The sequence below is a fragment of the Squalius cephalus genome, assembly GCF_949319135.1.
Source record: "Squalius cephalus genome assembly, chromosome: 1".
Taxonomy (NCBI): Eukaryota; Metazoa; Chordata; class Actinopteri; order Cypriniformes; family Leuciscidae; genus Squalius; species Squalius cephalus.
Genome location: NC_137122.1, coordinates 47013970 through 47036928, shown reverse-complemented (window position 1 = coordinate 47036928; position 22959 = coordinate 47013970). Strand labels below are relative to the sequence as shown.

The window sequence follows — 22959 nt, the reverse complement described above, 5'->3', positions numbered from 1 at the left end:
TTGAGACATTTAACCTTTTATCTTTCCCTGCCAGAAACAAACGGCATGTTAAGAATTAACGTAAGGTTCTTCCCTCTAGGTCAACACCGTTCCTTGCAGTTCCTGTATTTTTCCATTAATCCTCCTCCATCTCCCTTAATCATACTGCTGGCCCGGCGACTTGAAAGGCGCCAAGTAACACGCAACCTGTCAGATCCAGCAAGGGAAAAATGAATTAAGTCCAGAGGGTAAAGTTGGGACGAAGAGAAGTGTGAGTGGGCTGGGTATTGAGCCCTGGGGCACCCCGAAAGTCATAACTCAGAGCTTAGGTACCGCGGCCCGCCTGAGGAGTTACCGTCTGCCAATTGATTTAGTGTCATCTGAGGTCTTGGCCGCCTCTTACGATTATGTGCCTTATTAAGTGATTCTCTGAGCATGACAGCTTTAGGATATTAGGTGGTACTTTCTGTGGCCTTTTTCTAAGTACATGAATCGCCTGCTTTTATTAGTCTGAAGGACACTGCTCAATCCTGGTCTGATGGTGTGAAACCTTTCCTATATAGTACTGACTATACGGCCAGTTGGAATAAAATACTTCCAGTTTCCATTAGGCGCAGTCTCTCTTCAGCTTTCACTAAGCATCTCTACAACTCTAGTTTTAACATTTTGAGGTCGCAACCCTCTGGACGACAACATTTCTAAAAAACTGAAACCCAAATATTTTAGTACCAAAGCATGCTATAACACCAAGTGAGCATGTTTCCTTTAGAAGGACATTTCCTCTGGATAGTGTTTATTTTCTTTCACCTTTGTTTGATGGAAAGGTTATGCAAACATATATAAAAGAACGATTTTTGTTTGATGTGTGTATATCTGTGCCTGTGAGTGGATGATTATGTGTGTGCAAAGAAGCCAAAATTGTGAGTTAAATATTGTCATAGACATTCATTATAGCCAAGTGCAACAATTACAGAGGACTTTTGACCAAAGTTACAACTGCAGGATTATTTTATCAGAAATCACATACACAGAGTTCCCAGAACTCTCCAGGAGAAATCTCTTCATCCTCCATGTTGGATAAAATTCCTGTACGAGATATGCTGTTTACCATGACTCCATGGCTTCATGCATTACTGGAAATAGACAAAGAGAAACCAAAAAAGATTAAATAAAGTCTTATGCTGTCAGTAATGGCAATACATATACTGTTCTCCTAAAATGTTTCTGGGGTATAATGGGTATAACCATCTTTTCTGTACTGTATTTTTTGATGATTTGTGTGATGATTTGAATGATTGGACTGGGTACAATGTAGTATTGAACAATTGGCTCCTTTTCAATCCAGGAGTCAGAATTTTAATTGCGCTGGCCACACCCTACAGGAAGTCAAACTGGATTGATAGGAACTAGTCATTCAAAGCGATTCATAAGATAATGCCTTCAGGGAGTGTGCTTCACTTCACGGATCCATATATCTATTTATAAATAATTTACATGTATTAGATTATATATTGTGTGTGTGTGTGTGTGTGTGTGTGTGTGTGTGTGTGTGTGTGTGTGTGTGTGTGTGTGTGTGTGTGTGTGTTTCAGCAAGGATGTTGTTCTTTTTTAACATTCTAGTCATCAAATAATCCTGGAAAAATGTATTATGGTTTCCAAAAAAATATTAAGCAGCACTGTTTTCAACATTGATAATAAGAAATGTTTCTTGAGCAGCAAATCATCATATCAGAATGATTTCTAAAGTATCATATGACACTGAAGACTGGAGTACTGATGCTGAAAATTCAGTGTCACGATCACAGGAATAAATTACATCTGAAAATATATTCAAATACACAACCCTTATTTTAAATTGCAATAATAAAAAAAATCTCTGTATTTTGTTTTTACTGTATTTTTTATCAAATGAATGCAGCCTGGTGAGCATAAGAGACTTCTCTCAAAAACATTAAACAAAATCTTTGAACAGTAACATATAATATAGAGATGAATACATTTCTCTCTCTCTATATATATATATATTAAAATGATCTCTCTGTCAGTCTATAATATTGTCCAACTACAAGACTTCAACCAGGCTTTATCAACCCATCATTCAAAATCTGTCTTCATGAAAAAACCTTGTATTACCTCCACATTACCTTTAAGGATAATCTCAATCTTTACATTCAAACACCAAACATGAAACTGTATTACAGCCAATGTGTTAAAGTTATAATCGTTCCACAAAGATAACATTCAATAAACGCATTGCTGAGAAATGTTTCCAGGGTAAGGACTCTGAACGTTTAGTCAAGGGTGTTTTTACTGCTGAATCTTTGTGCCAAGAGAGTTTGACAACATGGCATTATGTGCAATTTATGTCAGGCTTGGTTTTATGTGTGTGTGTTTATGTGCGAGAGTGTCGGTGAAAAAGAGTGTGACAGAGATTGCATTCATATGTATGACCTTCCTCTTTAGAGGCACCGTCAAAGATCACAGTCAGTGTTGACAGAGATATTTCTCCCATGCATTGCAGCGTTGAGGGCTGCTGTCTAAATGCTTACTCACCAGGCGCCGACTGCACAGGCCGCCAGCAGAGCCAGCCAGTGGCCCTGAATGCCCTTTTGCTGACTAGACTCTAGCAGCCAATAAATGGAGCTGTCACTCCTGTCAATCTTGCTTTCTCTGACACAATCGACCTATCACGCCCACACATGCCGTCCTGCCCGCCTCAATTATGTCCCTAAAAGGACAGCTTTCTCTGACAGCCCTGCCTCTTGCACGACGAAACGCAAAGATGGCCAATCATCTCATTCTCCGCCCTGGGGATTGAGAGAGAGAGAGAGAGAGAGAGAGAGAGAGAGAGAGAGAGAGTGAGAAAGACTCTTTCTTTATGCAATGTTATATTTAAATGTGTAGCTTAAAAATCAGTCTCTTTAATTCATGAAGCCTATTATGAAATTATGTTTTTGAATAAATGTTATCATAAAATCTTTCTTCATTTGATGATTGTGATACCATCACTAAACGTTCACAAAGCGGTCCATCACTTGACATCTCACCATACTTGAAAACAGACATAACAATTTCGAAAGTGACTGATGAAGAATTCACACAGCTCTGTACCTTCAGACATCTCAGATTCTTGTGATTTCATGAATAACCTGAAACACGAGGAAAGGCAAGCCAGGAACAAGGCCTCAGAGTCCCCTGTCCTGGTCCAACTGCATTTTGGTGCTCTGTCGCCCTCTACCGGATGAAAGGTTGATGCGCAAGTTTGCAGTAAAAACAGACAATGATAATGAACCACAATGTTTTCAATATGCTTGAAATGTTTGTTCTATTTGTAACATTAATCAATCAATATTTTGAAATCCTGCTCATAAAAAGTATTTCATTTGATGTTTATTCATTTTGATTTCACTTGATGTTTATACACACACTGTTTAAATTAATATTTTTGAAGTGAAGATTAGAAATTCAGATTTTTTTTACAATGGGACTAATATTGTAAAAATGTTTATTTTATTAATAAACATCAAATGAAAAAAAAAAAATATATATATATATATATATATATATATATATATATATATATATATATACATCTTGAGTGTCACGTGATTCAGACTGTATGACTAATTTGCTTAATATTTTTGTGGAAACTGATTCTTTGATCTTCAATAAAGAAAGAACAGCATTAGAGTCAGAAATCGATTTTAAATTATACATTTCTTTAGTGTCACTTTTTATCTAGCTATTTAATGCATCCTTGCTAAATAAAAGTATTACTTTCTTTCAAAAACATCTAACTTTTGATAATAAACATAAAAACTATGAATAGTAGGCTAATGCACCTCCACATTGATTGTTAGAAGATCCTACATTCCACTTCTGAGGCTGCGATGCTTTGTGGTTGGAGAGAATATGAAACTAGCTTGCAGTTGCCAGCTAGCTGCAGATGATGACATTTTTGTATACATGGCCTTTTTTATGTGTAAAAAAAGAAAAATATGCAACAACTGGTTACAAATATGACTGAAACTGCAACTGCTAACAATGTGTCTGTATTTTGAGAAGTTAATAAAAACATTATGTAAACATATACATTTAATTTGTGTAATAATATCTAAATTATCTCTTTGTTTTTTGGTCATATTATATTATTTGAGTAAATATGATTTGGCGCCGTTAGACCAACAAATAGGCTAGCTTTTAATGGTTGAGTAAAGTAGCCTACTCGATAAAACAATCAATAAAAATAGATATTTACATTATTATCCTACATTTAGAGGCTAATTCAATACTGACCCTCTTCCTTATGTAAAACATTTTATATAATATTTTCTCTATGTGGCTGGCTAAGTACAATTGACGTTTTTGACACGTCTAACTGCAGCCCGCGGTGGCTTTCGGCCTGAAAACTTTATAATTTTAGGCCTACATCATTTAAACGACCTCGCCTACACTTTCCTCTTGATTACTTTTCTGTTGACTATTCACTCTGTGAAACCTACCCTCTCCACATATATTCGGAGACCTGTCGCCGTGTTTATCCTTCGCGAGGATAAATCGTGTTTTTTCCTATCCCGCGCTTCCATCTCGCGCGTTCTGAATGTCGCGAGGGTTTATTTGTTTAGGAGAGCAGCATTTATTTTCCGCGTGCTCTGTTTGGGCAGATGGCGGGTAGCGCCGGGCCAAGTGGACCCGGGTGTTTATTTGAAATGGGGCGTGCGGCACGCGAGGGTATTGAGGAGCCCCGCGGACCATGTGTTTCTCTGTGACGCGGAGTTGGCAGGCGACCTGACGAGAAACAGGAGACAAAATGGCGGGCCACATCTCTATGAGCTTAGGCCTTCCATACGGCGTTTATCTGGTTAAAAGCGCCTGGCTTCATGGATGGATTCATTTCATGAGATCTCGAGATCCAGCACAACACATATTTTAACATGATTTTAAGGCTGCATGACAGTGCGGTGTAATTTGGTACAATACTTAAGGAGAGGACCCTGATAGTTAAATAACACAGGCCTCCAAAGTAGGCTACTCCATACCATTCAGTTCTTCCAAGAAACGCACGATTAAAATAGTTAATTTCATGTTAGCTATACGCACTTTCTTTCTTTCAGCAGTTTGGGTGATGATTCATATTCTGTGTTAAAAAGAAACTGGCCAGGAACATGAATGTCATGAGCACTCGATTTATGAATTGTTAGTTATAGCTTGAAAAATAGGTTTTCATCAGCTATTTTACCTCACTCTCTGGTGTGATTGTACTAATTTTGTTACCAAATTTTGTTTCCATATTTATCTTTCTAATACTACAACTGTGGTAAATAGAGCAATTGTTAAATTGTTCTGTGGATTAAAAGTGAAATTGTGTACATTTGGTAAGGATGAAATACTAGTCTTTTCTTCGAATGTGTTGAGTTGATAATCTATGTTTTAAACTATAAATATAACAGTAAATGTGTTTTAAACAAAAATGTTGGAGGTGAAAACACTTTCTTTTGTGTGGAGGGCCCATGATGATTGACAGCACACATTAAATTAGCCACTCCCTATAGTTTTAGCCCTGCCCTTCATTCGAAACGTCATTTTTTTAGAGGGACCTATCAGTAAAGAACCAATCCATCAACGTCAGCTCCTTAGCCAGTCAGGGAGAGTATGCTAAACAGCTGCTAGCCAATCAAGCTCAGTTTATTCACGCTGTCTCCTATATATGCAGCAACCCCTCGCTGTGCTACATGATTTGACTGAAAGTGTGAGTGGGATAACAGTTACATGATTTGAGCTGCTGTTCTGGTGATTGTGGATTTTAACTCCTGCAATGAAAGCAAAGGAATTATTTCAGATTATTGAACTGTGATGTGAGGCATGTCTTTTCTGGCTGATTTAGAAATGAGTCACAGCCACACAACATCTAAACATTCAAACACACAGTGCATGAAACTGGACTATTGATAGAACTGTCATTTTTGTGTAATAATATACCTACAGTTTCAATCACCTCAGTTTCTAAAAGGTTAGACTTACAACACCGTGTCGTTCACATTATCTCTTTCTCTCCGTTATACTCACTCCATCACCTTCCAAACAGCAGCGTTACATTTCCCCAAGCATGATGATCTGCCAACATGTGAAATATGAGGAACAGTTCAAAGGTCTCCCCATATGCCAACTGGCTCCTATGATGTAAAAAAGCAAGGTGACATCAGCGTTGTTGCCTGTACTTCCCAGATGCCACTTATACCCCATTATGGGTGACGATTTGACCAATCAATGTTTCAGAACTAAACCCCCTCATAATTCATTAATTTATAGAGTCAACTTGATGTTTTGATCAATAGCCTATTATGCTCTTGTCTATCTCTTAAAGCTCACCTTTATTTAGATCATGCACAACGGTGTGTGTTTGACTTAATTACTTCATAAGATACTTTTTCGTCAATTTTTTTCTTAGTTTATCAAGCCACATACATGTATACAGTGTATCAGGGTCAGAAATGAATGGGGGATCAGGCCAAAATGCCATGTCTGATGTAGTTCTTCAAGTTATACTCTTTGCTTATATATTATCACATAAAATATGTGTTAAAATGTATGTTATATAATTAGTAAGAGCTTAATGAAAACATCTAATGATTCACATTGTGAATTTATTTAATTGCCATCATGTTATGCAGAGAGAATATATGGTTAGAAAGAATATGTCCTCATAAATGTACCAAATATTACTCTGAAAATCAAATTCAGGGGGCAAATATTACACCTAAAAGGAACATTTTATTTCTTTAGTTTGAATGACAAATTCAGCCAGTGCTTAGTAAAGTGCCAAAGCGACGCGGTGCGACCATGTATAGCAGCATGTGTAGTTCAGTCTTCCTTCAGAGGTGAAAGTCGGTGTCAGACCGTTGAGGAACTTGAAGTCAATCAAGTCACGTTTATATTTATAGCGCTTTATACAACGGAAATTGTTTCGAAGCAGCTTTACAGTAATATACAAGTATAACAGAATTAATGATGCAAACTTCATAAACTGCATAAAGCGGACTAGCATAAGAACATTATCATTTTTCAGTTCAGTGACGATTCAGTTCAGTTCAATAAGTTAATTCACTAACTATATAAAGCAACTCTACAGAAGACAATAGTGTCATTATTGAGCTTCATCCTACAGTGTTAGTGGTGTCAAATCAATAATATTACTAAATATGAAGGGAGAAACTGTATATGGGTATATATAGTGGTCTTATAACTTGTAAGACCGCCATAGTCTTACAAGTTAGTCATCAAACTTTTTTCTTTAAGACTGTTCATAACTTTGTTAAGTCAGTTACATAAAAACGTGCATTGGGCCTAATTTGATACCGAAAAGTAAGACTAACCGTTCCTTGACTAACTGCTAGTGGGTCATAGATACATAATGCAACTGGCCCCAGATCTGTGAATGAGGATTAGAATTTATGATGAAGAAGTGTCTAGGCCAATCATTTTTTATATTTTGCCCTCAAGCTTGTAAAAAAAAAAAAAACATAATTTCTTTAAAATCAAGAGACAGTCAAATTAATTGTAAAATCAATGTGAACTAAAATGTTTTTTTAATGTTTGGTTTTACTGGAGACAAACTGACAGTAGCAGTAAACTCTGCTGTCTATGGTACAGGCGTAACACTTGACTGACAGCTGTCAGTTCTGAATCCACTTTTTTGCATTTGTGTTAATGAATCTAAGGCCTTCAAAGTGCATAACTCCAGCTATTTCACTTATGGCTTTATGTCATTTATGCGTAAGTTTATCTTTCATCGTGTCAATAAACTATCCAGCACAGGAAAAACACAGTCAGTTTTCTCATGGCAAAAAAGTGAGAAAAATATAGACAAATATTCTCAAGGTTAAGTCCTTGAGGAAACTAGCGTGCAGTTATGACCTCGGCTGTATTTCGGGACGAGCACACAGCGTTGCGTGTCTCTGTCCCATGAAGATGTCTGTGACAGATGAAGTGACGTTCTTTCATCTGACGCTTCTTCACTTTGAAGCACTTTGTGAGAGCAGCTGCAAGCGATCTGAAATCTATTAACACCCGCTACTCTCTTAAAAACACATTTCCTGAGGATGTGAAGATGCAGCCACACATGTGTCATGCGTTCGCTGAGTGACCCCTCCGTATAATTACATGCAGGAAGCATGAAGCCATAAATGATGGATTTCAACAAGGGTTAAAAATACATCCATGATATGTTTGGGAGAATGGATGCTGTAAAGGGATGCTGGTTTGTTGGTCTTTGCTTGTCTTTTAGATGGTCTCACGTCCTGGACAAGGTGATGTTCAGCTGGTTTAAACTTTAAACACGGCAGCCAACAGAGCAGGCTGAATAAAGATGTATTTAATATATAGGAAAGAGCTGTGTCTAATGAGATGCAAAACAAACCTAATCTTGCTTTAGGTGGTGAGAGTCTGGCTTTTTCAAGAGGACAGTGTAGATTTTCAATTGTCCACTAGATGGAGCAAACGACAAACACGTCACAATCATTCACTCCTCCTGCAACTTAAGATAGGCCTTACTTGTGCTTCTGGAAAAAAAAACACAAAAAGACACTTAAACATATTTCCAGTCATTTAAATGTTCCACATTTCAAACATTTGTTTCAATACATTTAACATTTTACAATGATTGAATAACATTCCTCAGATATTTTGGTCCATATCGACTCATTGTCATGTTCAAGAAACCAGTTTGAGATGATTTGAGCTTTGTGACATGGCATGTTATCCTGCTGGAAGCAGCTATCAGAAGACGCCGTGGCCATAAAGAGATGGACATGGTCGGCATCAATACTGTGGAGTATAAACTATGCTCAACTGGTACTAAGGGACCCAAAGTGTGCCAAGAAAATATCCCCTACATCATTACACCATACAAGGCAGGAAGGATCCATGTTGTTTACACTAATTTCTGACTCTACCATCTGAATGTCACAGCAGAAATCGAGACTCATCAGACCAGGCAACGTTTTTCCAATCTTCTAATGTCCAATTTTGGTGAATCCGTGTGAATTTTAGCCTGTTTTTAGCTGACAGGAGTGGCACCTGTGTGTCTTCTGCTGCTGTAGTCAATCTGCTTCAAGGTTTGATGTGATGTTCATTCAGAGATGCTCTTCTGCAGACCTCGGCTGTAACGAGTGCTAATTTGAGTTAGGCCTACTGTAGACTTTCTATCAGCTCGAACCAGTCTGGCCATTCTCCTCTGACCTCTGGCACCAACAAGGCATGTTCTGCCGTTCACTGGATATTTTGTCTGTTTCTGAACATTAACTTAACTCCCCATTCTGATGCTCAGTTTGCACTTCAGCAGATCATCTTGAGGATAAATGAAATGCATTGAGTTGCTGCCATAATTGACTGATTATATTTGCGTATTTGAAATCCCTTCAAAACTGCCACAAGAAAATATATAAAACTAAACAAAGAAGTGGGAAATTAAAGTAAATATAGGCCTATATATATATATATATATTTATATTCCGTGGCGCGGAGAGGGAATAAAGATAGTAAAGGAACTTATTAGAGAAAGTAGCCTAACCGCAGTAGGCCTAAACTATTCTATCGCCACAGCTGCGCTCGCGCTGATCAACCAATGAGCGCTTCCATGTCACGTGGCCATGACACCCCTGAACAGCCAGCGCTTTCTCTCGGTCGATATTTCTCTATAAATGGGTCGGTGCATGCAGTAGGCCTACCAACAGTAAAAATAAATAAATAAATAAATAAATAAATAAATTCACCCTTCTTAAACCATTCATTGCTGACGTAAAATGTAGGTAGATATAGCCTATTTAGGTTCTTTTAAAATAGGCCTAACAGATCAAGAAAATCAAGTTGAAATCTTAAAAATAAAATTGAGTAGGAAATGACTAAACTTATTGTGACGTTAAATAGATGTAGGTTAAAGAAGATGATGTAGCCTAACAATGATGATAAAAATAAATAAAATCCACTGTCATTTTTTATGACCGCGTTGGGAAATATCTTACTAACATTTTATGAGAATTCAAATGTTATGTTGAGGAACATATGATTTTGTTTCAATACGTCACAATTTTGAGTCTCGATGTTTGTTAAATTTGTGTTGTTTCCAATACAGATGCACATTAATCAACTTATAGCCTAAAAATAGCCTAGGTATCACCGTAACAGAACTGAAGCTGCATTCATGCAGCATATACAAAAAACTAAGCAACATTTTAAACAACAATAAATCCACTTGTATTATATTATGCCCTGGAATAGCCTATATTTAGTAGCCTAGTACAAACGATTCTACGGTTTTTATCTTGTTTTTTATGTTTATGGTCAAAAAAGGGGTTTGCTGGTGTCAGTGATTATTATTAGGCTATTACTTAATAATAATATTTAATAAACGTGTAGGCTATACGCTCAAATGAAATAGCTTATTATTATTTTATTTTCGATGATTTTCGATGACGATATTTTAAGATCGATGATGAATTTCGCGTTTTATTTTATAAATTGTGCATCGTGCTTATAAAGTAGATCCTACATCCTATTTAGCCTATTTCAGCTGTTTATGAATAGGCTAGCCAACTTTATGTGTTATTTGCAGTTGTCGTTGTTATTCGTTGCGACGATAAAAATTAGCCCTACCTCTATTAAATGAAACAACTAGGCTACATTTAACCTCTAAAAGTAATTAACATTTGAAACTATTTAACAAACTATTTGGTTAATTTTCAGTGCTTATATAAGCTTTATTAGCATCATAATTTCCAAATTTATAAAAAATATTTAAAGGCGTAAAGGAAATAGAAGTATAGGCCTAGAATCTGAGGTTTAATTTAGTGCTAACAGGTCTAATTCGACAGGCATCGGCTGTCTACATAGATAGGCTACATACATATCCATATCATAATAGGCTATTGCATGAATACGAACAGAAAGAATAAAATGTGATTGGGTGTTGAATGTCTCCTCCTCTTTCAAAAGTCAACACCCACCTTCATTAACTGTGGCCAGTCACGGCTTGAGGCGATCCCTCGGCTTCAGTCATAGGTGGAGACTCGGATCTGCGATTTCCATTGGCCTACACCATCCAATGGCAGACTAAGCCACACCCTCCTGTAATTAATAGTATTTATGCAGAATAACACAAATCTGATTGGTCCAGATTCACTCGTCTCTCACCAATAGAGAAGCGGCATCATTGTCGAGCTGTCATACAGACTCGAAGACAGAAACGACCAAACAAATGCTATAAAAAACATATTTATTCGTTTTTAGTCACATGTTCGTCCGTAATTATTTCCCATTAAAACATTCAGGAGATACACAGTTACTATAAAATAAATCCTAGTAAATAAAATATATTTTGCTATTCATATGTAAATGTAACTCACTGTTATTTTGTATTATATTCATTGTAATTATATTTAATAATATTGCCTCTTTGTCATTTAAACAATTTACATGTATAATAGCAAAATATTTAGTTATAAGCCTAATGTAACAAACTTTGTGAATTATATTTTTGACAAAATGTTGTAAAGCAGCCAGTTTGTTTTGACTTAAAAACAAAGACAAAATTGACCAGACTAAAACAAGTTTAGACAATCAAAGCAAAAAAAAAACATAAAAAAAAAACAAATTACACAATTTGTAGTTGCTTTAAAGCCGCTTTGGAAATAGACAGGTATTTGTGCATTGACAACACATTTTATATCATTTAAAAAACGGAAATGACCCACTTTTGACAAAAATATAAATATTTCAGCACTAAACATGAGATGCAACAGGTTGCACTTCTACAATTAATTAAATTACAAATAATTAAAAATTAAAATATAAAATACATTTTAAATTCCCTTTCAATAATTTACAGATTCCTTCAAGATATTTTATTTTAGAATCGACCACTTGATCTGCTCCTTTGCTGACTGTAACACCTGAAAAATCAAACAGAATGTCAGTGAACATTCAGTGATCAACCCCAAAAACTACAACACACTTCAGAAAGCAGCATTACTCCACATGTGCAATTCATGACATTAAGTTGTTAGTTGTTAATCAGTTAATATGGTTTTTGGACATATTTCACATAGATTTTGTGAGTAATAATAATAAAAAGCCCCCACTGAATCAATGCAACATAGGATAGTTGTAAAACACCATTTTAAATTGATCAGATTTTATATTATCTAGCTAAATAAACACTATTATGAAATGAAATATGCAATTAAAATAATGTGCACAATACAAGGCTGAATAGTGCAATAATGAGGTGTAGCTGCTAAATTCTTAATGACAAAAGTTCCCCAATAAACTAACAACTTTATACTACGGCCACAAGGGGGCATCTGAAGACCACAGTATTAGACTGGAAGTTTCTTTACAGCGGTCTCTTTTAGAATTAAACTTCACTTCAGATTAGTTTCAGTCCCATACTGTTGTCACTCTAACAAAATATTTGAAAGATTTACCCAAAAGATCACATTTTTCATTTTTAAGCGCTTAAAAGTATCCGCATACACGTGTGTGAGAGAGAGCATTCATGCACTTACATTAGAGGTGAGAGCCAGTTTCTCAGTGATGTGCTGTCAAGGTTAGAGTTAGTGGCAAAGGTTAGAGCGAGACAGGTGATAATGGTGTTAATCACAGTGTAGGCGTTAAAGAGAGACAGAAAGGGAAACATTTCAGAGCTTTTAGTGTGGAGCTTTAAAATGTTTCACAACAAACGTTAACAGGTGGGAAAAGTGTCTGTGATTATAGTTTCTGTGTGTTTGTATGTTTTTATATAAGTGTGTTTATACCTGTGCCACACTCTGTTCTGATAATGGGTTTTCATCTGCCTGTAAAGTAACCAAAAACAGGACAAATTACAATTACAAATGACAAAATTAACCGACATAAACCGCAACCAACCAAGCCAGACAAATCGTGCAAGATGTTTCATACTTAGGTTACTCTATAGCAAAGTGAAGGTTAAGATCAATAACACACCACAACTCATCCGCCACTACTGTTAAACATCACTAAAGGGCAAAAATAGTGTCCCAATGCTGTAGAGAAAATATATAGAGAACATTTGTGTTCCAAAATCATCTGTAAATATCTTCGGCTGATGATAATGCCAGCTTGCCCCGTTAACAGAAGGGTTAGTTCGCCCTTGATAATGGATATTAAACATTTTCTTTTGTCAGTTAAGCACTTTTTTTTTTGTTTTTAAGTATGCATTTGATCATTTGGTTTATTATGGCATTATTTCAGCAATCAATCATATTATCACTGCCCATTAAAAAGCCATATTTGGTTGAGCACTATTACTAGAACAGGACCACTGCTAAAATTTACTAAAATATCCAAAGATCACAAAAAGTGCCCTAGCTGCTAAAATGTATTCAAAGATAATAGACTGCAATTTTACTTAATTTAAAAAAAATTATAATAATTATATATATATAAATAAATATATATTAGATTAGATTATTTAACTGTGTTATCTCTCTGTATTTTTTTTAATTTATTTTTTAATCTTATTTAAAGTTAATAATTTATTTTATGGGTGGATCTTACTGGGGCAATATCTTCCCCCTGATGACGTCCCTGTACTAGGGAAAAAAAAAATATATATATATATATAAATCCATATTGGTTGACAAGTCTAAAACATAACAAAATAAAATGTTCCATAGCTGCTAAAATGTATTCGCAGATAATACATAGCAATTTTACTACTAATAAAAAATAATACATTACATTTAATTTATTTAATTTTCAAATTCATTCAATATATATATATATATATATATATATATATATTTTTTTTTTTTTTTTTTTTTTTTTTTTTTTTTTTTTAAAGATTTATTTGCAAAAAACATTTGTCTGAGACTAGATCTTTAGATTAGACCTTAATTTAACTGTATTTTCTATTTGTATTTTTAAATATTATTTGAAGTGGGACAGTGTCTTCCCCCTTGCGCTGAAGTAAAAAAATCCAACTCTTAACAGCATAAATCAGAAGTGTGGACTGCTGAAATCATGCCGGTCATTGACTGAGTGAGTTTATGTGAGCGTAACTCAAAGATGTGACTCAGTGTCTCCCACTCCGCAGCAAAAGCTTTACGGTCAGATGTCAGCGGGACATTTTCTTATTATTGATCGGCTCCCTCGGTTACAGCGGTTTCTCTTCTGAGCTTCACACACGCTTGTGCATGCCATGCAGTTACCTGCCCACTCTCTCACCCTCATCCCTCTCTCTCTCTCTAGTCTCTAATGCGGAGGGAGAGAGGAAGGGGGCTGAAGGAGAGCTACAGTAGCTCTCGTCTCTCTCCTTGGCCCTCCACGTTACCAGTGATGTAATCAAAAAGGACGAAGCCATACGCTTGCTCCGACACACACTGACAGGGCAAGAGAGGGACATTTAGTCTGCGTGCATGACTAAACTGGGCAAAAAGAAAAGGGAACTTCCTGTCAAGCTGAAATGATGTGCCAAGCTAATTTTTAAAGACAGGAAGCGGTGCTTCAGGGTAAAGAGCTAGAAACTGTGCTGACTTGCAGTATACTATTGATATATCTGATGAATGTCTGGGGTTCAATAACAAACTCTCAAAGCATTGTGAAGCACAACTCATAGATACAGAAAACAAGCACTGATACAGTCTCTTACCCTGTAGTTGACCTTTTCAATGACCTGTTGAGGGTCACTCTCCAGGATCACCCTGTAAACAAGTTTAAGAGCAACATATGAGTGAAATTTAGAATTTGAATTATTGGGCCACTATCTTCCCCCTGATGACGTTCATGGAGTAAATTAAGTGGAAATATATATATATATAATAATAATAAGAAATCCATATTGGTTGACAGCTGTGATGGAGAAGAACCATCACTAAAATTGAATCTAAAAAGTCTAAAAGATCCTACAGCCTGCTCATGGAAGAAAGTCCTTTTAACAGTTAAAAGCTGGTGAATTTAGTCAAATAAAAGGTTATTTAGAAATAAAATGAAAGGTTTATATAAAAAGTAAATTTCTTTAAGATGAGGCTTTTATCAGTCATTGCTGACATTCTTACTGCTGTACACATTATCTGTTCATTCATTTAAAGGGGTCATGACATGAGAAGTCAAATTTGCCTTGATCTTTTGACATATCTTTGTACTACTAAAACATCCTGCAAGTTTCAGAGTTTAAAACGTCCTCCTCATTATTAACAAAGCATTTATTTAATCAAGCTCCAAAACAACTTGACATTGCAGGATCTGTGATGTCAAAGAAGCAAACACATTTGCATATGCCCGCCTCCAGAGCAAGACATTGACAAATAGTTATACATCATCGCACCATAGGCCCCCGCCCACTATCGTTCAGCCGCTTAAAATCCCCCTGTAGTCAGTCATTAAAACTCACATTAGATCACCAAAAATTACATTTTTAAACGTTTGTTTTTCCAAATAACATTTGCCTTAAAATAGCTTGAATGTAACTCTACACCCTTGCCTCATTTAGTATATGCGGTTCAATGAAAATGCTAATTATCCCCGCCTCCACTCACTCACACCAGCTCAGAGATCCACTCGTTGACTATCACACGTTGTCGTGATTGGATGGATACAATATAAAGATGCATGTTCAGTTTCTGACACGCTCCATGACTTCAGTCTGCCAACAACAGGACAAATAGAAGAGTAAAAGAACGTTCGCTGAGACACGTCCAGTTTAAACAGCTCGTTTGCGTCTCTGTACAGACTTCAGAAGGATCCCAGCGTTGGAAAAAAAGTGGATGGTTTATTTTAATGTCGTCCTGGATCATGTCGGAAAATGATGTTTGTTCAGAGCATTTGACTGCAGATTGTTTTGTAAACAAGGCACAGTGTAATAGAGAGTTAGCAACGAAACTTTTGTTTAAAGATGATAATTCATAATGCTTTGTCTGTAAATGATGGTTTTATTTGGACAATGTTTTCTAAACACTTAATCATGACTGGGCATTCATACCATTTTCTATGCAATGACATTAGCCAATCATGACAGTGACCGTTTAATGATGAGCCTTAAAGGAGCCGCGCCTTTAAAAACAGCTAATTTCAGAATGAAGGTTGAAAATAATGGTTTTTACACATAAATATTTGGGGTTCTTTTGTGCAAAAAGCTTTATTAACATTATAAGTGAACCTCAAGGAGCATATTAAAATAATAAAAGGATCCATGTCATGACCTCTTTAACTGTGGCCTATAATTACAATTTTTATAATCATTTATTTTACTTAATAGCAAATATAGGCAAAATAGAGCATTTTTATTTTATTTATTAAATTTAATATGTTGTTATGTGGTATGTATTCTTTAATATATTGTTATACCCATCACCTTTAATGGCGACACTATACACTTACAACACAGATCTATATTACAATTTGTGTAATTAAGAACAGCACACTACAATTCAAAAGTTGGGGTCAGTACAATTTTTTTAAATAACAATTTTATTCAGCAAAAATAGATTAAATTGACCAAAAGTGACCATTCTTTTAAACTTCCTATTCATCAATAAATCCTGAAAATAAAATAGACCGTTCTCAGCATTGATAATAATAATAAATCTTTCTTGAGCATCAAATCATCATTTCTGAAGGGTTATGTGACACTGAATACTGGAGTAATGATCCTAAATATACAGCTTTGACATCACATAAATAATTAGCAAAAAAGTGTATTTTTGATCAAATAAATTCAGCCATGGTGAGCATAAGACGTTTTTAAAACATAAACCTTACTGATCCCAAACTTTTGAATGGTAGTGTATGTTCTCTTGCTGTTCTAAGTGAATGTGCAAGTCCTAAAAGAGAATAATTTATTATTTAATATTTACCCTCCATCGATGATTTCATCCACCACTAGGAACACTCCATCCATATTATCCAGCAGAGTCCTTTTCTCCACATTCTTCCTGTTGGAAAAGAAGCAGACACCTGAGCACACACGTCTTCTACTGTGACATCCTTGACATCTTGTGCTGCCCTTCACCAGTTTCCATGGTGACCACAGAAGGCGTGCATGCCTAGAATTCTGTGAATTCTGACATGAATCAGCCTAAAGGGCAGTTAGAGCGGCACATGGTGTCAGTGGAACTGCTCTTAAATATCAGAACATACACTGGCTGTAGTGTTGTCCTAATATTACATGGCCTCAGATTTCATACACTACTGTTCAAAAGTTTGGGGTGGGTTAATATTTTTTTTAATGTTTTTTAAAGAGGTGTCTAATATGCCCACCAAGGCTGCATTTATTTAATCAAATATTAATACAATTTTATATATATGAAGAGTTCAGATGCAAAAGCCTCTAAGTGCCATCTGAAAATTTCTTCTAGAATGATAATTTTTATCAAGCTCGTATATTTAAATTCAGTAATTTCACTTAAATGGCAATGAAAATTACCTGTTATTGTCATTTAAGTGAAATTACTGAACTTAAATATACAAGCTTGATAAAAATGATCATTCTAGAAGAAATTTTCAGATGGCACTTAGAGGCTTTTGCATCTGAACTCTTCATATATATAAAATTGTATTAATATTTGATTAAATAAATAATATATATATATATATATATATATATATATATAATTATTATTATTAATATTTGATTAAATAAATAATATATATATATATATATATATATATATATATATATATATATACTGTATATATATATATATATTTTTATTTTATTTTTTATTTTTATCCTATTCCTAATTTTCACCAGGAATTGATCAAACGATCCTTCAGAAATCATTCTAAAATGCTGAATTAATACTCAAGAAACATTTATTATTATTATCAGTTGAAAATATTTTTGTGGAAACTGTGATATACCTATATTCAGGATTCTTTGATGAAAATAAAGTAAAAAAAAAAACATTTATTTGAAATAGAAATCTTTTGTAACATTATAAATGTCTTCACTGTCACTTTTGATCAATGTATTGCATCCCTGAATAAAAGTAAAACTTTTAAACGCTAGTATGTATGTATAAATGCATATATATCAGAGCATGAACTCACCTCAACATCTGATTGAGAGACTCAAACAAGCAGTTCAGCACTGCCATTAACATGAGCTGAGGATCAGACAAATACAGGAAGAGAGAGTCAGAAAAGGAAATGGAATGATTCACAGCTGACTTTTTGTTATACAGTATCTGTATCCTCTTAGAGAAATCAAATACTGCCCAAAAACGACCAGCTCTCTATAATGGTCATAATGAATTACTGTCACATGCAAAATGAGTGACACGATTGGAGTATGGACAACATTCCAGCCAATTACAGGCCAACTCATCTGCATACACGACTTACCTCGTTCTCCTGAGCGCTGCCAACTACATAGAAGAACAAGTCTATGCTGCTCTTGTAGACTATCGTCATCCCTTCTAAGAAGGAAATCTCATCTGTGCACACACATGAACCAGAAGACTTAAAATACATAAGATATACATTCATTTATATATATATGTGAATATTTGTTTAGATATACATATATTTATTTGAACATAAGTGTATATTCAGTTATAGAAACATCAGAGAAATTATCTATTCTTTTTTTTACACTTTCAGGCAAGTCTTTGTCCAGCCAACAAAGTTAGTCTTGATTAACCTTATAGATTTATTTATTTATTTAATGGGCAACATGATAGAGATACCCAGCTAACAAAAATATGTTCTAAAAGGATTTTGCTAACATTCCCATTAAAGGTACATTATGTATCTTACTGATTCACTATGGTAAGCCTATTATAAGTGTTTATATTTTAGACCTTACAGGATGATTTTCGTGGGAAATAGTGTACATACGTCACTCGCACGTGTGTGTCTCATAATATCTGTGTAAATAGAGAAAAGTTGCTCCGGCTACTTTGACGCATGCATGGTGTGGTATAGTTTAGTTGTCACAACGAGCAAGAAAGATTGACATGGAGAAGCTACGGTAATTCTTGAACCTCTGGAAATCATCCGTTTTTTAAAAAAATTCAGAGAGAGTCGCGATAAAACAAGAATCAACATCGGCTTTGCTTTTTGGAGATGGTGAGAGCTGAGGGATTTGAAATGTTGTAAAAGTGATGCAGAGATGGTGTTTTAATTACTCAACAGGTGAGTAAGGTATTTTATTGAACAGATAAACTGCCATATGTAGCTCTCTAACAAGAGTTCATTGTAAAGTATTATCTATTGTGAAGGCTCTTTTCATTTTGGTTGTTGTAGCTGTGCTGGAATTTATTTTAATGAAGTACTGTGTCTATTAATGGGTAAAGCAACAGTAACGTCTTCAGCTTATGTTTTATGAGCAGTATGAGCAGTAATCTCCCTCTCATTTTTTTAGTTTTGAGAAAGAATCCAGTTCATCCACACAGTCAAGCAGAGCCGAAGCACAACCAAAACAATGTTCTTCCACAAAATGCATGCAGTCTAATCTTGCTCCTGGAGGGCCACTGTCCTGCAGAGTTCAGCTCCAACCCCAAATAAACACACCTAAAGCAGCTAATCAAGGTCTTTAGGGATACTAGAGACTTCCAGGCAGGTGTGTTGAGGCAAGTTAGAGCCAAACTCTGCTGGACAGTGCCCCTTCAGGACCAACCCCTGATTTAAGCTATGAAAATGTTATTTTTGAATGTTGTCTGAACGTTAAAATCATCAAGTTTTTTAAAATATTTTTCTTGGTTATGAGAGGAAAAGGGGAAAAATTCCCTTTTATTATTTTGCACACATGATGAGATCAATGTTTAAAAAACGTCAGAGAAGAATCCAACTAAAACATTTCAGAAAAACACTTTCCATGTCCGATTTAAAGCGTATTGTATCAAAACGTATAAATAACATTTTTGTGCTAACACTTTGAGGACGTTATTAAAGACCAGATAACTTGAAATGAACATTTTATTAACATTACTGAAGGGAGTGTTTTGTTCTTAACTTTGACAAAACCTTGCCAGAACATTAGCCAAAGTTCTGAGAACTTTCCCAGTTAGCTGGGTAGAATGAGACCGTAGAAACTACAGTGCTAAAATGCAATATACAGCACAGTAAAAAGGTCCAGTGACTGCATTTCACATAAAATTCTAGTGCTAATTCAAGATCAGTTTCAGTTTTGTCTATTAATATGTATAGGAAATCTGAGCCCAGATCAGTGTTTTACTTTGAGATGCTGTCCTAAAAGGCCGGGGAGTCTGATTACTAAAAGTTTCATGTGAAGCAAATCATTTGGGGGTCAGAAGCTATTTCTGCTCCTTTTCCGTCAAGAACGACTCCAAGAAATTGAAACAAATCGGACAGTTTCACCTCGGATTCACCTTTAAAGAGACAAATACAGGTGTGTATTTTGACCAAGCTAAAACATTTAACACCTAAACAGGTGATAGGATCAGGGTGGTTTTGTTCTCCTGGAGTCAAACTCCTTCACCCCAGGGCAAGTAACAGAAACATTTATGAATTCTAGAACAGGTTCTCCACCCAGTTTTCCAGTAATCTGACCTACAAGCCCCAGAGGAACCTTGCAACTGCAAGTTCTAACGACCATGAACCACTGTAAACTAGTTTGAAACTTGATCTGGGACTAATCTGGGACACTTCTTAGAGTGGATCTGGTCCTAATCGACACAATAGTCTCCAAACTCCCCTGAGTTTAGTAGGAAACACTGATCTGAAGAGAAGAGCTTGAGTTGGAACATAAAGCAGCCCATCAGGTCTAATCACTACAAGCAAAACATTTGGCAGTATCCCAGTTAACAGGGAATGTTCTCTGAACTTTAGCTAATGTTCTGCCAAGGTTCTCTCAAAGTTATGAAGAAAAAGCGTTCTTCCAATAACGTTAATAGAATGTTCGTTCAAAGTTATCTGGTCTTTGATAATGTTCTGAAAATGTTCGTAACTTAATGGGAAGGTTAGCAAAACACTGTTAAATAATGAACTTACTGTCAGCTTTATGTGTTTTGTTGAAGACGTTCATTTCAAAATTCTTCTGCTCTTTCATGGAAGGGTAGAGCTCTAGATCATAGTACTGTAATTGCACATGAGCACATATATAATTGCACAGCACAGTACATAAATAGTTATTCATGATGATCTTTTTCCATCTTCTGTAAAAAAGAAAGATTATCAGAAGGGGTCTAAGCACCTTAGAAAGCAGTCTGTTTCCATCGTTGTCTAAGATGAAGACAGCCTTCACGGTGTACAGCGAGGGTTCCTGGTTGAAAATAAATCGACAGTATTTTCAAGAATTCACATAACGGGGATTTTTTGTATCTATTTTGTATCCACCTTAAAATGCTATTATATTATGCCTAGAAGAGGCTGTTTGTTGGCTTTCACTCGACTGGGTCCGGCCGGGCCAAAGTTCTGTCATGCACTGACTACCACTGATTCAAAGTCTGAGTGTATCACAGAACTTGAGCCAGGCGAACAGAAGGAGAAAACTATTCTTTGATCACCTTTTCAGATCATCTGGTTGGCATACAAGAGTATCCTGTCTCGAGACACACACCTTCAGGGCCCAACGATGAAACTTTGCCCTTTGTAAATTATAATATCTGTTTCACAGTAAGGCAAAGTCTTACCAATGACCATTTAACTAATATATTTTGTTCATTATAACAATAAAATATGAAGCATTCCATCCAAGTAAGGGCTCTATTGTATGTAAACAATGACTTAAACAAGGCAAAGCCTTGTATTTTTTTTTTTTTTTTACAATGCTAGTAATGAATAAATTAACTGTAAAAACCTTGTTACATCACCCTTTTAAAGGAACCCTTTTATAGCCTAATACTCCTTCCCAATAAATCATAAGGAAATGTACTTTGAATGTCACCTTTTCCCACATTAAAGGCATTTATTTTGTAGAATATTTTTTCCACAGCTACAGTATTAATAATTTGCATTTGGAATTTATGTTGTCTATATAGTCAGGTCAACTCATAAGAAGTCCATGGCAAGCAATAACCCTGATCTCCTCCAAGTATCCACCTGTGGAATCAATCACGCGCACCAAACAGGCAGCGCGCGCGCTCCGCTCCGGCAGAGACGCATCGAGGACGTGGCATCCACGTCCACTTTTGAAAAGCCACATCTTCCACGACTAGACCCGTAGACCGAAAAAAAAAAAAAAAAAAAAAAAAAAAAAAAAAACTTTCAGAAGAAACTGAACACAAGTGGAGAATGACGTGGAAGAAATGGAAACACTAGGCTATATATTCGCATTGTGCACTACAATGATCCATTCATAATCTGAAAAATAATGTTATGGTTTGATCACATTAATTTTCGTGCGCTCGTAAACAGAAACCGTATCGGTTTCTGCCAACGATTTCGCTTTCGCGAGGAAAAAAATACATGCACGAGCATTTATATTAGCCTACAAGACGACACACATTTCCAGTAGTTGACAAATGTAGAGTTTCTTCGCGAGGAAAAAAAAAATACACGCACGAGCATTTATATTACAAGACCACGCACATTTTCAGAAGTTGTCAAATCTAGAGTTTCTTAAATATTGTTCCAACTTAGCACGCTAAGCCTAAGAATAATATAAAGAGAAAATAGTTGCTGTCGAAAACATATTTCTCCATAGATTCCAAATGAAAAACTGCTCACAAGCTGCTAAAGCCAGTCGCCAATCTACTATTTCAACGTTTACAATGAATTAAAGAAATAAAAACAGCGATTAAATGGCACACATATCTTACCAGAGCCGTGGAGTCCATGGTGGTAGCACAGTGTTGACGTGGACAGCTTTGAGCTGTCATTACAGTAGCGCTCCTAAACCCTCTGACTCACAGTGGGCGTGTCTGCAACTACAGCCCTCAAGCCGCCATGTTGGCTCAAACCTACAATAGCGTTCTGGTTGGGCAGCGCTGCCGTACAGGAGCCACAATGGCGGCTTTCATAGTAAGCTCGTTTGTTGGGAAGTCTTGGGAACGAAATTAATAT

The 22959-nt window shown here is 35.8% G+C and overlaps 1 protein-coding gene across 3 annotated transcripts; it reads right to left on the bottom strand.

Moving 5' to 3' along the window:
- Positions 1–11231: 11231 nt before the first annotated feature.
- Positions 11232–22793, bottom strand: copz2 (COPI coat complex subunit zeta 2). 3 transcript variants are annotated; one of them, XM_079876705.1, is made up of 10 exons: positions 22716–22793; positions 21149–21217; positions 20947–21031; positions 18337–18428; positions 18043–18098; positions 16848–16925; positions 14645–14696; positions 12789–12827; positions 12540–12572; positions 11232–11924 (listed from the first exon to the last, which is right to left on the bottom strand). In XM_079876705.1, the coding sequence occupies exons 1-10, from the start codon at positions 22773–22775 to the stop codon at positions 11877–11879; spliced, it is 612 nt and encodes a 203-aa protein (XP_079732831.1). In that variant the 5' UTR covers positions 22776–22793; the 3' UTR covers positions 11232–11876. The 3 variants fall into 3 exon arrangements, 2 of the variants coding, with proteins under 2 accessions (XP_079732831.1, XP_079732832.1); XR_013821796.1 differs by lacking the exon at positions 12540–12572 and adding an exon at positions 14221–14375 and having other exon boundaries at positions 11830–11924; XM_079876706.1 differs by lacking the exon at positions 12540–12572 and having other exon boundaries at positions 11233–11924.
- Between the last annotated feature and the right edge of the window lie 166 nt (positions 22794–22959).

Coding starts and splice junctions, on each gene's coding strand:
- copz2 (XM_079876705.1), bottom strand. CDS start 22,775: ATGACAGCTCAAAGCTGTCCACGTCAACACTGTGCTACCACCATGGAC. Junction 21,218..22,715: donor CCATGGACTCCACGGCTCTG/GTAAGATATGTG, acceptor ATTTTCAACCAG/GAACCCTCGCTGTACACCGT. Junction 18,099..18,336: donor GCAGCGCTCAGGAGAACGAG/GTAAGTCGTGTA, acceptor TCTGATCCTCAG/CTCATGTTAATGGCAGTGCT.